Here is a 16,573-nt window from a genome sequence, read left to right as displayed (position 1 = left end):
AGAATGTAGCTGTCAGTCACACACCACATACAGCTGTTTGTAGATGGTGCATCCAATACTGCACAGTTTGTTTTATTTCCAAATACTTTTGTTCAGTGCTTGTGGTCAGTCTTCCACTGTAGACATACTCAGAAATGGAGTAGACACACATCAAGAAAATCGTTTGCAACAAAGTTTGGTTCATTTGCTGATACTTTCACATTTGACCAGCAGATGGCACTGTCCTCCCAGCTTTTAAACTTTGTGCTAGCTGCTACCGGAACGAGGAAAACAGCTGAACTCATGTATTATCTGCTCATACACTCTTAATCCCAAACATCCTTTTAGTCCATCCTTGCATGTCAGGCTCAGTCGTTTCTCTAAAAATGAAAGTCACATTAACACAAAGGAGCACCACTATGCTGGATGCAAAAACTTCCAAGCAAACAGGTAAGACTGAATAATCATAAAAGATGTACATAGAACCTTGTTTCTTACTCCAAAATTCAGCACATCCACTAAAATGTGCATGTGTGTGTGTCTCTCTTGACCATTTAGAAATGACAAGAAAATGAAATTTACAAAATTCTACTTAAAGTTTGATTTAAATGCGGCATAACTCTTGGACAAAAACAAGTTTGTATGTCTTTGAAAAGCTGCGACTATTAATGTAGTAAACAATATATAGTTGAGGTAACAGGATGACAAAAATCAAACTTTTCAGTCCTTCCATTAGTGTGTAAATCGATAAAAATGTAAAAAAAAAATAAAAAAGAAAGTGATGGAAGACTGTGTCCCACGACTTGGTGTGTAGAGACTGTATCTAGTCTGTCGAGCCCTCCTCCTCACACGCATTGAAAACATTCCGAGCTGAAAAAGGTCAGAGGTCGCACAGTCAGAATAAGGCTGGACCCTGTTTGACGCTGACGCAGAATACGCAAACGCAACAGGAATAAGTGAGTCTCTGTGTCCGTTTTGTGAGTGTCTGGAGCCGTCAAACGGCCGACCGAGGAGCAGTGAGAAAGGAGTCGGAGGCTCAGTGACTCATCTGAGGTGTGTCCTGATCCCAGGTGCCTTTGGGTTCACTGAAAGACAAAGCAACAAACGAGACCACAGAGCTGGGAGATAGTGTGAACATAATTTAGTGTCTTGAAAAAGTAGAACCTTTTCACACTTTCTCTCCAGTGTTTTACCAGATGCTTTAAAGCCTGGGTAGGGTTTTATAAGCTAACTCTGCGCTAAACTTCTCCACAATGTCTGGTTTGTCCTTTGAGTTTCACGATGCCGTTTGTTTGCAAATGTTCACTTCTGAGAACTACACAGAGGCTACAATTATATGTGGCTGTGCTACATTCTCATTCAACTCCACGATGATGCACTACTTGACGTATGTGTGCCCTATCAAATCCCCCTGAAATAGCTTTAGAGTTTGTGGTTGTGCAATGACAAAATGTGGAAAAGGGGCCCGGTCCTGCATGTGTCCAGAGAGACTACCTCTGTTTTCTTTGCTTGGGTAAACGCGAGGGAAAGGCTTGAATTCCTCGGGCGGCGGGAAGTCTTCTACAGAGTGGAACTGGAACTTGGATTCAAAGTCGTCTGCTGGACAGAAAAGATGCAGCCAACAGTTAAAACATTCAAGCTCGTTTTCCGTCAGATCTGAGTTCTCATCTTGTTCAAAAATTCATTTTAACCTATATCACAAAATAACATAAAATCAATACAGATTGTATCAGCGTTGATTCAATTGCATGGGTATTGTATCAATACAGTTTTCCTATTTAGAAGATATTCATGTTTAGCTTTATCTACTTCAGTGTCCTATGTTGTGTGTGTTTTAACATTCACTTATGGAGGCCCATAGGTGCCACAAATCAATAAGCTATGAAATAGTTTAATTACTAATGGAAAATATTAACTAATTTACTTAAATTGAGGGGAAAAAATTTTTACCTGCTAATGGTTAAAAAATATGAAAATACTAAAGTACATAAATAAATGTTAAAAGGCAAATACAAAAGCAGAATTACCTAATAATTATGATGTATGATCATTTTTCATTTGAAATTCAATTATTTTATGATGTTTTATTGATTATTAATATAAAAGTTGCCACACAATTTCTTGACATATATAAATAATTATCCAATGATATAATGATTTATTTATTCATTAGCGAAATTGAGGCACATTTGGATCTCCGTTTGTAAGGTTCTAAAGTGATTAATGTCATTAATATTTTAGTATTTAAATTCAGCCTCTACAATACGAAACTTCACAGTCCTTTTTACCTCCCAGGCTATTGTTTAAGCTGTTGTTAAACAAAAACAAAGGAAAGTCATCAAGGTTTCAGAAAACACAGTGCATCAAACCCCACAATTTAAATGTGGCGTACTGTCTTTTTACCACAATTGCACATTGTCTCTCTTTATACGCAATAAAGTAGTGAAACTTTACCCGGACTGTGGAGGTGTCCATTCCTAAGGCTGAATGGAGGTGGAGGAGGAGGCGGAGGGGGAAGAATGCGGTTGGACAACTCTGTGGTGGGGGAACGTGCCGGAGGAGCCGGTGGAGGAGCCAGCAGCCGACCCACACCTGTCAGAGAGGCGAGGGGGCCCACGTCAGCCATTTGATCCGACCACATGCAAAGTCACCGCGATTTGATCTAATGCCAGCTAACACACACAGAATGTTTAATGACGCTTATTTGTAACTCAGGGAAAAAGCGGCTATTGATGTTAACTCCCAAAGCACACACAGAGTGATGGGTTTGATGGCAAGGAGCAACGAGCAGCACAGAATCCAACCTGGACTCTGCAGGGAAAATCCGCAAAGAGATGTTTCTGTTCACTCACAGAGGAGTCAGTCTGAGCTCGTTTCAAGTCAAACAATTTCATAATGACTGTATTTGTCACAGCATCGTTTCACAGTCTCATGGTTTACCTTCTGACCTTAAAAATTACTTGGGCCATTATTTTAAGAACGACAGTTTTCCAAGTATCTCAGCAACTCTGTGGTTGTCCTTCACCACATGTATCAAACTTGAGGCCTTGGAGCCTTCATTTTTAATGTGGACCCGAATGCAAAGAAATCTATTCAGATTCTAACAATTTGTTAATAATAGCTGACAACCAGCTCTTTAAGGACATTTATTGTCTTGACATGAATTTAAATGAAAATGAGCTGGTTGTCCATTTTAACTCTGGACCATTATATTCTGAAATCTTGATATTTTTTCTGGGCTGTCAATAAATGCCACAAAGTCACATATGAAGTTACATCTTGGCTTTTCACTTGTTCAATACAAGATGGCTTAGAAGTTACCTAAGAATTTAATCGCCTTTCACTTTTTTTTTTTTCTAAAACATGACTCAGAGTGCACTGAAAGCTTTTCCAACTTTGCAAATTCACTATGTGCAGTTTTAACCTTCGAGCAATTTATAACTACCTGCAAGATGCAGAAAGCTGTGGACAGTAAAAGGTGGATATAAAAAAGCCTCCCCGCTGACATCAAAGACACATAGGCACCACCTACCTAAACTTCTGGGCACAGCCGGCGGGCGCCGAGTGGGAACGTTGCAAGGGTATGACGGTGGCAGCGAGCGCATGGCTGGCGAGGGCACCGGGGCCACTTTGGGTGGTGGTGGTGGAAGGGTGGTTGGGCAGCTTGGGGTGAAGGGCATTGGTAAAGGTGGGGGAGGAGGAGGTGGAGGAGGTCCCAGGGGGCTATCACGCAGAATGGGGAACCTGGACGGTTCAGACATGGGAGGCGGAGAGTAGAAGAAGTAACCTGACGAGCGGTCTGGGATGGATGAAGGAGGCGGGTGTGTGAGAGGGGGAGGTGGAGGAGGAGGAGTCGATGGCTGGGGAAAGGATGTAGGGTGAGAATGTTGAACAGGTAGCCATGTTGGCCTGGTGACGTGGGATGGAGGGGGAGGAGGCGGGCAGGAGGGAAGGGAAGGCGGCTTGTTGGCTGGTCGTTCAGCCTGAGGCGGCGGAGGAGGTGGAGGCACAGAGGGAGGGGCGGGCGGAGGCGTGGGTGGTGAGGACGCCGGGAAAGGTGGAGGGAGCTTGCTGCCGTGAGAGGGGGAGGGTGGAGCAGAGGCGGAGGAAGTGAGAACACGTTGGAAGGAGTTTTGGATCTCTGCCGTCTTGGGAGACTCTGGAAGGCTGCTCGAGTCCGCCGAGGTAGGAGGGTTCCACTGCGGCCTCAAGGAGGCTGAGGAGCTCGACCGAGACACTTCACAGGATAGAACCATAGTTAGGCTAATGCAGTAAACAAAATATGAGTTTGTTGAGGACAGGGTGTGTTGAACTCACCTTGGGTCTTGCTTGGTAAGTCTCTGTGACCAATAGGTCTGAGAGTGGGAAACCCTGCAGCAAACAATCCACCTAGAGAAGGTCCTGTGGGACCAATCCCAGCTGATTGGTTCTGAGAAGAGCCAACATCTCCTGTATTTGTCTTGGACTCTATAAAAAAATACATTTAATACATTTGATTGGTAACAATATCTCAATGGTGGTCATCAAATTGAGTCAAAACAATAGAAGACGTTAAAATTCTGAAACTGATGCTTCAGATTAGGTTCAGTGAATTAATATCCACCTACTTTCTTTCGGGTGGATTAAACCGCTAACCGTTTGGCTTTCACTTCATATAAATTATTATAAGATTTCACTCTTTAAGAAAAGAAGATCAGAAGCAGGGAGATTATAAATCACATTGTGTGTGTTTTATTAGCCTCTATAGGGATTCCTCCCTGAAGTGGAGCAGAGTCCAATTTGTGTGCATGTGTTTAAATATAGATCACAGACACACAACATTGACGCCCCACACCTCAACTCCCCCTTTGACCCACATAATCTTCTCCCCACACTCTCATCTTTCATGCCCTTCTTACTAGAAGACATCACACCAGGGAATTTTAAAATAGACTCTTTATCAAATCTCCACATGATTAGACGACACGGTTCTGGGACTCACTATCAACTGAAGGAGCACTCCGGTCGTTGACCTGCGTGACTTTCCTGAGTTTGGCGCCTTTCTGGATGTCGGCCAACAGAGCGTTTCTTCCACCTCCTCCGCCAGACTGGAGCTCCAAAGGGCACTATGTGTCCCTCAGGGGGAAAAGAACCAGTATCAGTTATGCCTATTATGTTATTGTAATTTGTTACAAACAAGAGGGAAAAAAAAGTTCCTCACAATATTTTTAAATTTGTGTACCACAAACAACAATTATTTCTGTTAAGACTCATAAAACTTAGAGTAGTGCATAATAAAATATAATTAAGTGCTTTTTTTTTAACTCAGTAGCCTTCAATCTCTAGAATCACTTTTTAGTGACATCTGCAAGTCTTCTGGTGTGTGCCTCTGCCAGCTTCACATATACAGAGGCTGACATTTTGCCAAGTTTTTTGCAAAAATACTTTCAGCTCAGTGAGACCGAATAGAGAGAGCCTGTGATATTTCAAGTCTCGCTACCAGAAATTCTCACTTAGAGTCAGATTTGGACGTTGACTGGGTGACTCTGGGATATAGTTACCGTATAGTCCTAACCTCACTTCAATCTCTCTGTAACTTTACTCTTGGTGTGTTCTTTAGTCGTCCTGGTGCTGTTGGTCAATGTTCTCTGACCTCTGAGGTCTCCATAGAACAGCTGCATTTATACCGCTACTCATATTGAGCAAAGGGAAGGTGATTTAAAATGCATGCCACACTTTTCAGAGTTCCACTTCATAACCATGCCCTACTTTATAACATTTAATTTACCCCAAACCGCATTATTATTCTGGTTGTGATGTACCAACATTTGATAGAGATAAAACAGGTGTCGATGTTTATTCATAGTACTGTAAATCTAAATGAATTATTTTTATTACAAATTAGGAGAAATAAAAAACAAAAGGAACTACGGGAATATTGTGTATGATACATTTTCTCTGCACAGAGAAGAAGAATAACTTGAGATCACTGAGCTGTTTCTTCTGTTTGCTCCACGCTTTAGCTCATTTAAAACGAGGACGCTGTGGAAACACAACACCTTCCTGCCGAACAGAGTCGCCTCTTTGTCCAGTTCTCTGCGCGTTTGCGTGCATTCCTCAATCAATAATGCAAAAGCCTCCTCCAGGTGTCGGTTATACGCAGGTGAGCGTTTACAAATGGATGAGAAAGATCTAGAGGTGGACAGACTCACCTGCGGCAGGGCGGCGGAGGGAGGAGGCGGCGGCAGGGGGCCGGGTGGAGGCGGCGGGGGGCCGGGTGGAGGCGGCGGTGGCGGGGGAGCCGGGGGCGGCATAGCGAAGACTCAGATACCTGCACAAGAGAAATGCAAGCTTTGTCACCACAGCTATTTTCTTCCAGCGTGGCCACTGGTGCTGTTCAGATTCCATTTTGTCGTCAGGGACTGCCACTGTGTGGAAGGGGGCTGCATCTGATGACCTCCTGGCCTTTTTTCCTGAACAGGAAAGGCCATGCAACACAAAACAGGAAACAGAAAGCACTCCATCCTCTCCGCAGAAACCTGACACAACTCTCCGCCCCCTATCTAACTCTTCTTCCCACAATACTGGGCTTGAGACGGGAACAATGGGGAGCGTTGTGTGAAAAGCACTAGACCCCTGGATGGAAAACAGATCGAGGAAAATCCAGAGGAAGAGGACCTGCACTGTTCAAACATATCGTTCTTTTGTTTTTTTCTTCCTGAATATACTCAGCATGTCTTCGAAGATCGAGGATGGTGTCAGCAGGTTCTAACCAACGTGGCCCTGTAAAAGTCTCTTCAGCCGCTCAGAGACAAAAACTCAGACTGAAAGCATCCTGATGTCTTTGCACACTCATCCCTCTGTGGAATTTGCTCCTGCTCCTCCTCAGCAATTTAATAAACCCTGAACAGGACCTGTATTGTTGCTAAAAACGAAGCTCCTTTGTCCCCTGTGTTTATATGTGCCCAGTTCATGCTTTGCGAGTTTGTAACCTGGCAGACTGTCAGCCGATGCTATTCCTGTCTTTATAACAGTCTCAAGGATCTTCTGTGACGCTGCCTGTTTAGATTTATTAGAGGGCCAAAACCTGGACACCCCGGTCTGCTGAGCTCTGGCCAGAGCAGGCGCTGCAGAGAGCGTATGTACACAGTCTCCACCAGTCCTTGTTACCTTTCGCCCCGAAGGTTGTTTGGCCTCCTCGAGACAAACAGGAGCTCATGTGACTCAGACAAGTAACTGGAACTGCTTGCAGATTCAACTGGAATAAGGAGCATTTTAATGACACGCAAAACACGTTGCCTTTAGAATAAGTTTCAGGCGTGGAAACATTTGCGCAAACATCCTTCAATGCTGTGAAACGGTGAAGAAAGGGAAGATAAATTGCTCCTTTTGACATTTGAAGCGGGAAGACAATGAAATACGAACAGAAACAGTGAATTTTAAAAACCCACAGCCATCTGAATAGCTAAAAGTTAGATTAAATATCATATCCTACTCAATTTTGAAAAAAACAAAGGTGCTCTTGCAAGTTGTAACACATATTCACGTCATTGCAGCAGATAGCAAACGCTAGATTTTAGCAAGACAAACAACCTGGGTCAGTGTTAGTCAGAATGCATAGATCTACATTCATATATATCTGATATGTGCTCCATTTAGTTTCTTATGGGTCAAGCTGTTTATATTTTTTGTGACACCACCTAGTGCCCAATTTCGATGTGGAAGATACAAGTTACATGGCTTTTGATTTGTTTATCAAATAAAAACCTGAAAAGGTGTGCCATGCATTTGTGTCCAAGGCTCTTTACTCTAAGACCCCCTAAATAAAAGCCAGTCCAACCAATGACCTTGAGAAGGCACCGAAGACCAGCTGGTTTGTGAAGCTCTTGAATGTCTCATCTCAAATGCAAACATGCCAAGAGGTAGATGTCTACCTAAACCGACAAGCAAGGCATAGAGAATATGAATCAGATAAGTAGCCAAGATGTCAGTAGTAAATCTGCAGCAGCTGCAAAAATCCACAATTTAAACTATTAGTCACTCAATCCACAAATAAGTCCACAATTTTGGCCTTTTATGGAGGTGTGGCAACAATAAGTTAAAGGAGTCTAGTGAACAGTTTGCTATAAGCCATAGGAACACTGCAAACATTTGGAAAAAATGCTAGTAGTTGCACAAGACTAAAATTCAATGAAATGCTAAACACCATGCTTGGCAGAATACAAAAACTGCTCATCAGTTTCTTGCTACAAAACATGGTAGTGGCAGCACTAGCTGCACACAGGTCCACCTCCTGGCACGACAACAATCTTAAACATGTTTACAGTGCAACATTGGGATGAAAAATATCAAAGCGACGGTGTGTTAGAATGGCTCAGTCGAAGATCAGACCTAATCAGACATCTTCTACCAAATCAGAGACTGAGATATTTTACAAAGCAGAATATCAGAGATGGATTTCGGTCTGTAAGTGTGAAGTTGAGTTCGAGACATATCCATAAGCATCCTTGGTGCAGTAACTGCAGAGAAATCAGGAGCCTGAGTGCAAATACAATCCATTTTTCTTTTTTATAAATTAAAATGATGTCATTTTTATTTTACTCACTAATTTGTGTTGTTCTATAAGTGCTCTGCTCTGAAATTGCACTGAGACTTGTGGTTGTGTGGCAAAATGTTGGACAATGCAAAAGGAGTGAATACTTTGTGAGGAACTGTAATTGTTGCTTCACCTTGTGAGAAACAAACCTAATGGATTTGCAGATAATAACAATAATAATAATAATCCACCTGTTGCACAAAACTGTAAATGTTAAAAAGGTTCTTTACCTTGTAAAAAATAACCTTTCTGCAGAAACAGCTTTGGTGCCTCAGAGATCAGCACAGTCGAGTCCTCATGGTGCGCTCTTTATAACGGGACTGTGACAAAGTTATTTTTAGTCAATACAGGCCAATAAGACGCCGCTGATCAAACGTACAATCCAATTTAGGTCCTATAAGCACCTGCAAACTCACTTCCTCTGGCAGACGCGCTTAAAGAAACTTTTCTTTTTCCTCTCACATCCACGGCCCCTGTGAACGCGCCCAGCTTGTGGAGCGCTGGTCCAGCTCAGCAGCAGCAACGGTTGCGGTTTATTTTCCCAAACGCGCTCTGCAGAAGCCTCACCGTGCCAAGCCACACCTTAACGCCACATAACAAACAAGGGGCCAATGGTGAGGGAGAACGGACTGTAGCTTTAATAACACATAGAAGGTGATTGAATCGATCTGCCGTCTATTCTAGACGGTGGAGATTACATTGCTGCATCAATTTTAGGAATTTACAAATAGTTTAAAGCTATTCCGTCCTCTCTTGCCCGCGCTCACAACTGTGAGGTTGACGTTTAAGTGCGCAAGCCCGCCCTCTTGTGTCGGTGGTCCGCCATTGCACCGCTCGGTCACTTAATTCACCTCCAAGGAATCCAGCTCTTGTTTAACCTGTTGCACCTTAATTACTGTGAGATAGACTAAAAATATTGCTAATGGGATTGCAAAGAAGTGATTCTTCACAAGTGTTGACACACACCTTAATGTTCAGCAGCTGCAGAGGAATGCAGCAGCACAGGTGAGGTCCTCCCTGAAGGATATAGGTTTGACGTATGCTGCAGGCCGTCTGTGGGAACACGTCTTAAAACCTTGTTGCTTTTATAGGATTAAGTCGAAAGACATCAACGGCAGACAAAAGGACATTGTTTTTACCATTGAACCTACGCCTTTGTTCTGGAAATTAGTTTTTCTTACCGTAGAGCACAGTGACAAAGTCAACAAAGAAAGCAAAACAAAACAAAAAATGTTCGCCTGTAAATGTTCAGGTTAAGACACTCATGGGATCTCAAAGCACAGACACACACCGGTAGAGTCAGCTGTCGCAGATTTATTTCTAATTATACCTTTGTGGTAAGCCTTCACAGGTGATCAAAACTACACAGCTCCTTTTTTTAAATAAAAAACATACATATATATGTTACATGTCATATCTTCATCTGGATATCAAGAGCATATCGTTTTCAGTAGAAGCAGCTTTGCAACACACCTTGTAAAATATGCCTGATTGAATTGAATCCTTCATTAAAATAGCTTCTGCTTTTTGCTGGCATCTGATTCACCTTCACTGGAATCCTTCAGAGTCAAACGTTTTGCAAAAGTCTTGCAAAAACAAGGACTATCCTTCATCGTAGGAAAAAAAAAATATTTGTAGCATTTTAACATTTTTTTTCTTTTTTTACTACAAATATTGGAAAACATCTTTTGAACATCATTTCAAAGAGGCATTTCACTTCTTTTTTTTTTAGAGAAACAGCTTTTGATGACTGCTTTGTTATTGTGATTTGATGAACTGTAAAAAATAAAAGCGAAAGTATCATAATAATAATAAAAAAAAAGTCAAGGTTTCAAATAAACATTTTGTTTCAAAACCATTCAAAAACATTTCCGTCATAGAAGTTTCTGCTGTTCAACGTCAGGCTTCTTTTTGGTGAACCAACTCTGCCATTTGGAAATATTTTAATTGCAAAACCAGTGGACAATTGAGAGGTGGAAACTAAAGAAGTCCCAGTTGTCAACCTTAAGATATCCCTGGTTTAAACTACAGTTGGGAAAACACTGTGGGACGGTACTAATCACTGGACAAGTCGCCAGTCCACAATGCGATGCTATACATTTCATGATACCTATACTCAATATTTTCATAGAGAGAGAGAATCCGATACCAGCCCATTGCTTCTGATGCTTGTCCCTTGAGTTGCGTTTGTGACATTTCATGTGCAAAATGGTTCAATGACCTTGATAAGAAAAAAAAAAAACAACACAAGACATTCGTAACATAACCCTACAAGATGTCTTAAATCTTAAAAATATTACTCGTATTCAGAATTCTGAGTTACTGTTGTAAAACCCACATGAACATCATCCCCAGCGCTCCGTACAGTACAATGCCTCATGAGAATAAAGTTCTTTCAGCTATTTAAATCCCGTTCCTTCTTTGAAGCGATACTGTGAAGCAGTCTTTTTACACACACATGCGCACACACCCCTCTCCCCAGGGTCACCGTTTGTCTTCCCTCCGTGGCGGTGTGGCTTCATCGATGGGAAGGGTCGAGCGCGGCCTCCTCTTCTCCTTGAACCGACCCGAGCGGGAAACCTTCATGTTCCTGCGGCACGTCTGCTCGTTGAACACCGATTCCAGCTTGGAGTCGTCGAAGGTTTCGTCGCTGAGGAGGCTGGAGCCCTGCGCGGGGACGGTCTGGTCGGTGGTGGTGGTCTTGGACGAAGACGATGGGTCTTTCAGCCTCTCTGGTTGCTGGGCGAAAGGGTTGAAGTCTGGGCCCAAGCCGTAAGGATCCGTGTTCTTTTTCTTCATGAACACCTTCCACCATGGGACCTTCTCTGTCATCTTGAACTACTGGTTGGGGCCTGTAAAATAGATTGAAGCAAATGAAGAAAACTTTGTAAAGCCTTTAGAGTTGGATTCAACATTTCCAAATCTATCAAAGTAAATGCGAAGAATTTTTAACTAAAAGACACTGATGTGGCCATTTCTGACCAAGAGAGGTAGTAGTTTTGATTCTATCAGACAATAAAAAAAGACAAAAAAATCCATTTATGCATATATATATATATATATATATATATATATATATATATATATATATATATATATATATATATATATGCAACAAAACATTTGTCCTTAGCCTTTATCTGATCTGCATTAAACCTAAACAACAGTGCAACAAAGTACATGCTGTTTGTTGATCTATTTATACACACAAAAATTACATGAGAGGTTGGAAAGCTCAAAATGATACAGCAGAGCAACTTTTGCTGTCATCTGTTCGGTTCTCCTGTTATCAACTCTCACTCTCGTTTCAGCCTCAACAAACTCCCTGACATGAATCACCATTTCTCAAAATGTAGCAAACACAGTCTCCTCTTAAAATGGCAATTTAAACACCTCACTGATACTGAAAGTATCCTTGAGTCAGGAAGTGTATGGGGACTTTGAGCAGAATTTGATTCGGGGCCCCTCTTCCTGTCAAGAACGTCCCATAAAGACGATTCTTTGATGTTCCACACAGTGAATTCAATTTAGAGCTTGCTTGCACATTTTAAAAATTTGTAATTCAGTTATGCTGAAAACGTCAAGGCGAATTTAATAGTATTCTCACTCTTGATTAAAAAAAATAACATTAAAAAAGCATGCAAATTCTTTATATACAACGATAAAATTCCAAGAATTTAAGGCAGGTTTCATGACCTTACGAAGTGGCTTGGTTTGCTTTGCCTTGGGCAAGCTCTGCTTTGAGTAACGTCACATTGCTGCAGTATCTGCACTGAAGAGCTCTGCTGCCAAACCTGTGTGTTCACCTACCTGAAAAAGATTGATTTACTATCTGTACTTATTCATAAACGTACACTTTGACAGTTTGTCAATTTCCTGACAGAAATAGGTTAGTTTATTATTATTATTATTAACTTTTGCATTAACTGAGTCATTGTTTTTTCAAAAAGACATCACTTTTTGATTTGATTGCAGATCAGCTGATCCAAGAAAAAAATTAAAAATTGGCCGATTCCGAATCGTGGGCCGATTGATCGGTGCATCTCTATTAGTCACAACTTTGAAAAACCTTTGACATTTTACTCCAATGCCAAATAATCACCTAAGACAAAACAAAACAACAACAAAAAACAAACAAACACACACACACACACACAACAAGTCCCACGCAAAGAACATTGGACACGTTGGAATATTTTCGGTTTCTGGGCCCAAGTTTCACCAGCTAATCCCACGAATAAGCAGCGGAGCCATATTTAGCCTCTCTGTGAAACTGGTTTATTGAGTCGTGAGAGCAGAAGCGTGAATCACAAGTCAAGCAGAAGAGAAGAAAAAGTCCCGGTGCTCTCTTACCTGAGATGTTTGAAAGGAAGATGATGCCAGTTACAGGGAGTCCGAACCACCGGGCAGGTGATATTATCAACACCCCCAAAGCCTTTAGGACGCGGTGTTTTTGTTTTTTCTCGTTAGACCTGGGTCCAGAAGTGACAACAATCCTTCAAATGGTCAATCCATTTTCGAGCAGGAGACACCTCCAACACCTGAAAGTCCGTATCGCGTCTCTATCGTCGCTCTCGTTAAAGGGCTCGCCCGCTTTCTTAGCCGGTCGTCGGTAAAATGGACTTACATATTTATAAGAAGCAGAGTAGCCTCCTTCTGAACCGACGAGAGTCCGCCCGAAACTTCGTCCAGCGCCGCCTCGTTCTCGCTGCGGATTGGCTGAGAACCTGAGAACAGCCCAGGTGAGTCCGGAGCGGCGGTGGGTGGGGCTTTACGGTTGCGTGGCAACATAGCCCATGGGAGCTCGCGCCTCTTCCGCGGCAGATAAGGCATAAAAAGGAGTCCTTTGTGTCAGGTGAACCCAACCCAACCCAAGCCAAGCCAAGCCGCCGAGCCAAATTATGTCCAGGCTGTTGTTCACCATATACAAACAGCCTGATGGGGCAGGGGCGGTGGGGACGTTTTTCTTTATTCAGCAACTCTAGATAAAATACAGATATATAATAATAATAATAATAATAATAATAATAATAATAATAATAATAATAATAATAATAATAATAATAATAATAATAATAATAAACAGGCTGCACTCAGTGAACTAGAAATAATCCACATGGATTTAAAGCAGGTGTTAGCATTAAAATCATTGCCAAAATTAGCCGTCATATCAGTTTTAATCTCTATTAGTAGTTACTCCAAGATTTGTTTAAATCTCGCTGTGTGGCAAGTGACCAGGAAACACTGCAGTAGTAGTGAAGGACAACCTCAAAGCGTAATCTGCTGCTGTCTTTTGGATCTGGAAAGATACTCCAGCTGCAGTTGTGAGAGCATCCATCGGCCTGCTCTCACATGATACTGCTGTTTGAGTAATTCAAGGTTTAAGATCATTTGTGTTTCCCCAAAATATTATTTTATGATGTTGTCATTTTTATTTTCAAAAAATTGTAAGTGCATTTTTAAAATATAAATTCAGTAACGTCCGTATCAGGTATTCCATATCGGTGGATCACACGTGAACGATCATGTTTTTCAAAGCAGATAAATAAATGTTATGTTTGTTTTATGTATATATTTGCACTGTTATTTGATTCTGTATGCATTGTGTGTTTTTGGGGCCATTTTATGGAATTGTGATTGACATTGTAGTGTTAAATGTGTGGAATATCCCAATCAAACTATTTGGTTACAACTTCCAAGGCCTATTTTAGGAACTGTAACTGTATCTATATCTGTAGATATTTTTACATCTCCTAGAAGTGATCCTATGCTGCTCAAAGTTGTTGACCTTGGAATCCCTCAGTGGTTTCTGTCTGTTTGGGTCGTTGCCAACAGGGAGTACCACAAGAAACCCAGACACAGAGGGAGGAGGGAGGAAAAGTCCCTTTTTCTTTCTCTCTCGCGCTCTCTCCCCTGAAGTGAGAGTGAAATTCATGGCTTTGGCACCAGGAATATGTGACATCGCCGCTGCTTCCCAGTGGGAGGCGGTGGCCTGCATACTTTGGGGACTCCCTCCCATCTGTCATCCCAGCAGAAACTCTGCAGAGCTACTCTCTGTTACTCTGTTTGTCTCGTTATTGCTTCATCTAGACAGCGGTAGGCATGGACGCTCTTAAAAAACTTAAATATTTTAACTATACAGACAATATGTGAAAGAGGAAGAAATAGACTGGCATTTAAGAGCTGAAAGTGACTGATTTAATACAATTATTAGTGATACCCTTAAAGATCTTGTAGAATGGCTTGGAGCTATCTTTAACATTTTTAATACTAAAAAAGCCCAATTTTTACTACATTTTGCACCTTAAACCAATATAAAATTATCCTTCTGCAAATTTGCATATTTTTCGTTGTCTCAGTGTCACACTTTCAAATGTTTCTGCAGTAAAACTGTCTCATTTCACATAATGCAAAAATATCACAGTTGGTTTCACTTAAGATTGATCATTAACTTTAATTGCATCAGACAAAAAAAAAGTATCAGTGCAAGCCCTTTTAGATAAGAACCCGCATAATAAACATTACCTCATTATGACAGCAGATCTTGCTTTGAGCCCATTTGTTCTGTATCAAGAAACACTTTTAAAAGAGAGTCCACTGAAACGCAGAAGCATGTGGAGAATGCGTGCCGAAAGCTGGATGAGTCCATCGAGAGATTTTGAAACGGTGCCCTGCATTGCCAAAGGTCTTTCCTCCATGTGTGTTTGTTTCTGTACCTGGAAACAGGTGTCTTTCTGCCAAAACAAAAGTACACAGAACCAGTTTCACACAAGGTGTGGAAAAATAGGAAAAATGTGGTTTCAGTTCCTGCTTTGTAACAAGCACCATTGACGATTTGGTTTGTTGAGAGAAGAGGGTTATAATGTAAAATTATTAATTAAAGATTGAATGATTCGGGTATTATCAGAATACCCTTGTATGAAGACTATGTTTTTACATTTCAGATAAATGACTAAGAATATGTTATGTTTGCTATATTTCACATAAATATTTACGTTGATGTGTCCAATAAAAACAAATGCAGTGTTATGATCAAGTAACGGCTCAAATTCTGGATACAGCTCCAAACATGTGCAAGAACCTCTGTGGAAAACCTCTTTTTGGTCATGAGTTGTAGATTTTCAAAATAAATCACCCACAATATGTCATAATTGATAAATACAGCTCACTATAGGCGTCCCAGAGTGCTGTGTGTTAAGCCCTGTTATCTTTAAGGAACTTCAGCCAAAGCTAAAACTTCGGTGTGCTTTTAGGTTAGAACAACGCTTAATAAACGTGGATCATTTGACTCAGAAATGTGGAAACAATATTTGGTTCTTGGCTCCACAAAGTCAATCAAAACCTTTGAAAGAGCCAAGTACACAGGAGATGAACTGCTTCTCATGACTATAGTACCTCGAGGAAGTTGTCATCTACCATTAACCTTTTACGTTTTGTCAAAAAGAAACTACTAATCCTCAATTTTAATAGAATTTTCTGTGGTAAACTAACACAGAGCAGCACTCAACTATGACATTTGCAGAAAGGGAAACATGATTCTCAAAATCAGAACGCTTTACTCAAAGACTGCAGTGTTGTTCATTTATTCAGACCGCTTTAACCTGGAGACTCTAAATAAAATCCAGTGCAACCAAATGCCTTCAAAGGTCACCTAGTTGAAAAAAAGTCTACCTGAAACAAATTGTTCTGTGACGACCTTTGAAAGATGTAAAAGAAGATTAGTGAACAAACATTATCATAACAGACCAAACCAGACAGGTCAGAGATAAAGTTGAGAATTACAGCAGGGTTGGACCAGAAAACAAGATGAGAGACTTACGGGCCGAACAGCAGTTCAGATTACCCACCTTTCTTGGAGTGCACCCCCCTGTACGCCCGGTTTGTGGGTATAGGGGGGTACTGCCCCTCCTCCTGGGGACTCCCTTGTTCTGCTGAAGGACGTCAACACTCACATGGGCAATGACAGTGAGACCTGGAGGGCCATGGTCGGGAGGAACGGCCCCCTGATCTGAACTCAAG

General features: G+C 41.5%; 2 protein-coding genes across 5 annotated transcripts; both read right to left on the bottom strand.

Moving 5' to 3' along the window:
* Positions 1 to 36: 36 nt before the first annotated feature.
* On the bottom strand, positions 37 to 9,096 carry wipf3 (WAS/WASL interacting protein family member 3). 4 transcript variants are annotated; one of them, XM_055058899.1, is made up of 9 exons: positions 8,959 to 9,096; positions 8,785 to 8,874; positions 6,171 to 6,289; positions 4,961 to 5,084; positions 4,297 to 4,446; positions 3,512 to 4,216; positions 2,434 to 2,571; positions 1,474 to 1,578; positions 37 to 1,064 (listed from the first exon to the last, which is right to left on the bottom strand). In XM_055058899.1, exons 3-9 carry the CDS (start codon positions 6,270 to 6,272, stop codon positions 1,024 to 1,026), a joined length of 1,365 nt encoding a protein of 454 aa, XP_054914874.1. In that variant the 5' UTR covers positions 6,273 to 6,289; positions 8,785 to 8,874; positions 8,959 to 9,096; the 3' UTR covers positions 37 to 1,023. The 4 variants fall into 4 exon arrangements, with proteins under 4 accessions (XP_054914874.1, XP_054914871.1, XP_054914873.1 ...); XM_055058896.1 differs by having other exon boundaries at positions 37 to 1,578; XM_055058898.1 differs by having other exon boundaries at positions 37 to 1,575.
* Positions 9,097 to 9,848: 752 nt separating this feature from the next.
* On the bottom strand, positions 9,849 to 13,256 carry LOC129378480 (proline-rich protein 15). Its single transcript, XM_055058767.1, has 2 exons — positions 12,908 to 13,256; positions 9,849 to 11,406 (listed from the first exon to the last, which is right to left on the bottom strand). Exon 2 carries the CDS (start codon positions 11,384 to 11,386, stop codon positions 11,039 to 11,041), a length of 348 nt encoding a protein of 115 aa, XP_054914742.1. The 5' UTR covers positions 11,387 to 11,406; positions 12,908 to 13,256; the 3' UTR covers positions 9,849 to 11,038.
* Between the last annotated feature and the right edge of the window lie 3,317 nt (positions 13,257 to 16,573).

This window comes from Poeciliopsis prolifica, unplaced genomic scaffold (genome assembly GCF_027474105.1).
Source record: "Poeciliopsis prolifica strain line A6 unplaced genomic scaffold, Auburn_PproV2 SCAFFOLD052, whole genome shotgun sequence".
NCBI classification, from domain to species: domain Eukaryota; kingdom Metazoa; phylum Chordata; class Actinopteri; order Cyprinodontiformes; family Poeciliidae; genus Poeciliopsis; species Poeciliopsis prolifica.
Note: the sequence above shows the minus strand (reverse complement) of the source record. Positions and strands in the feature narration are given on the sequence as shown.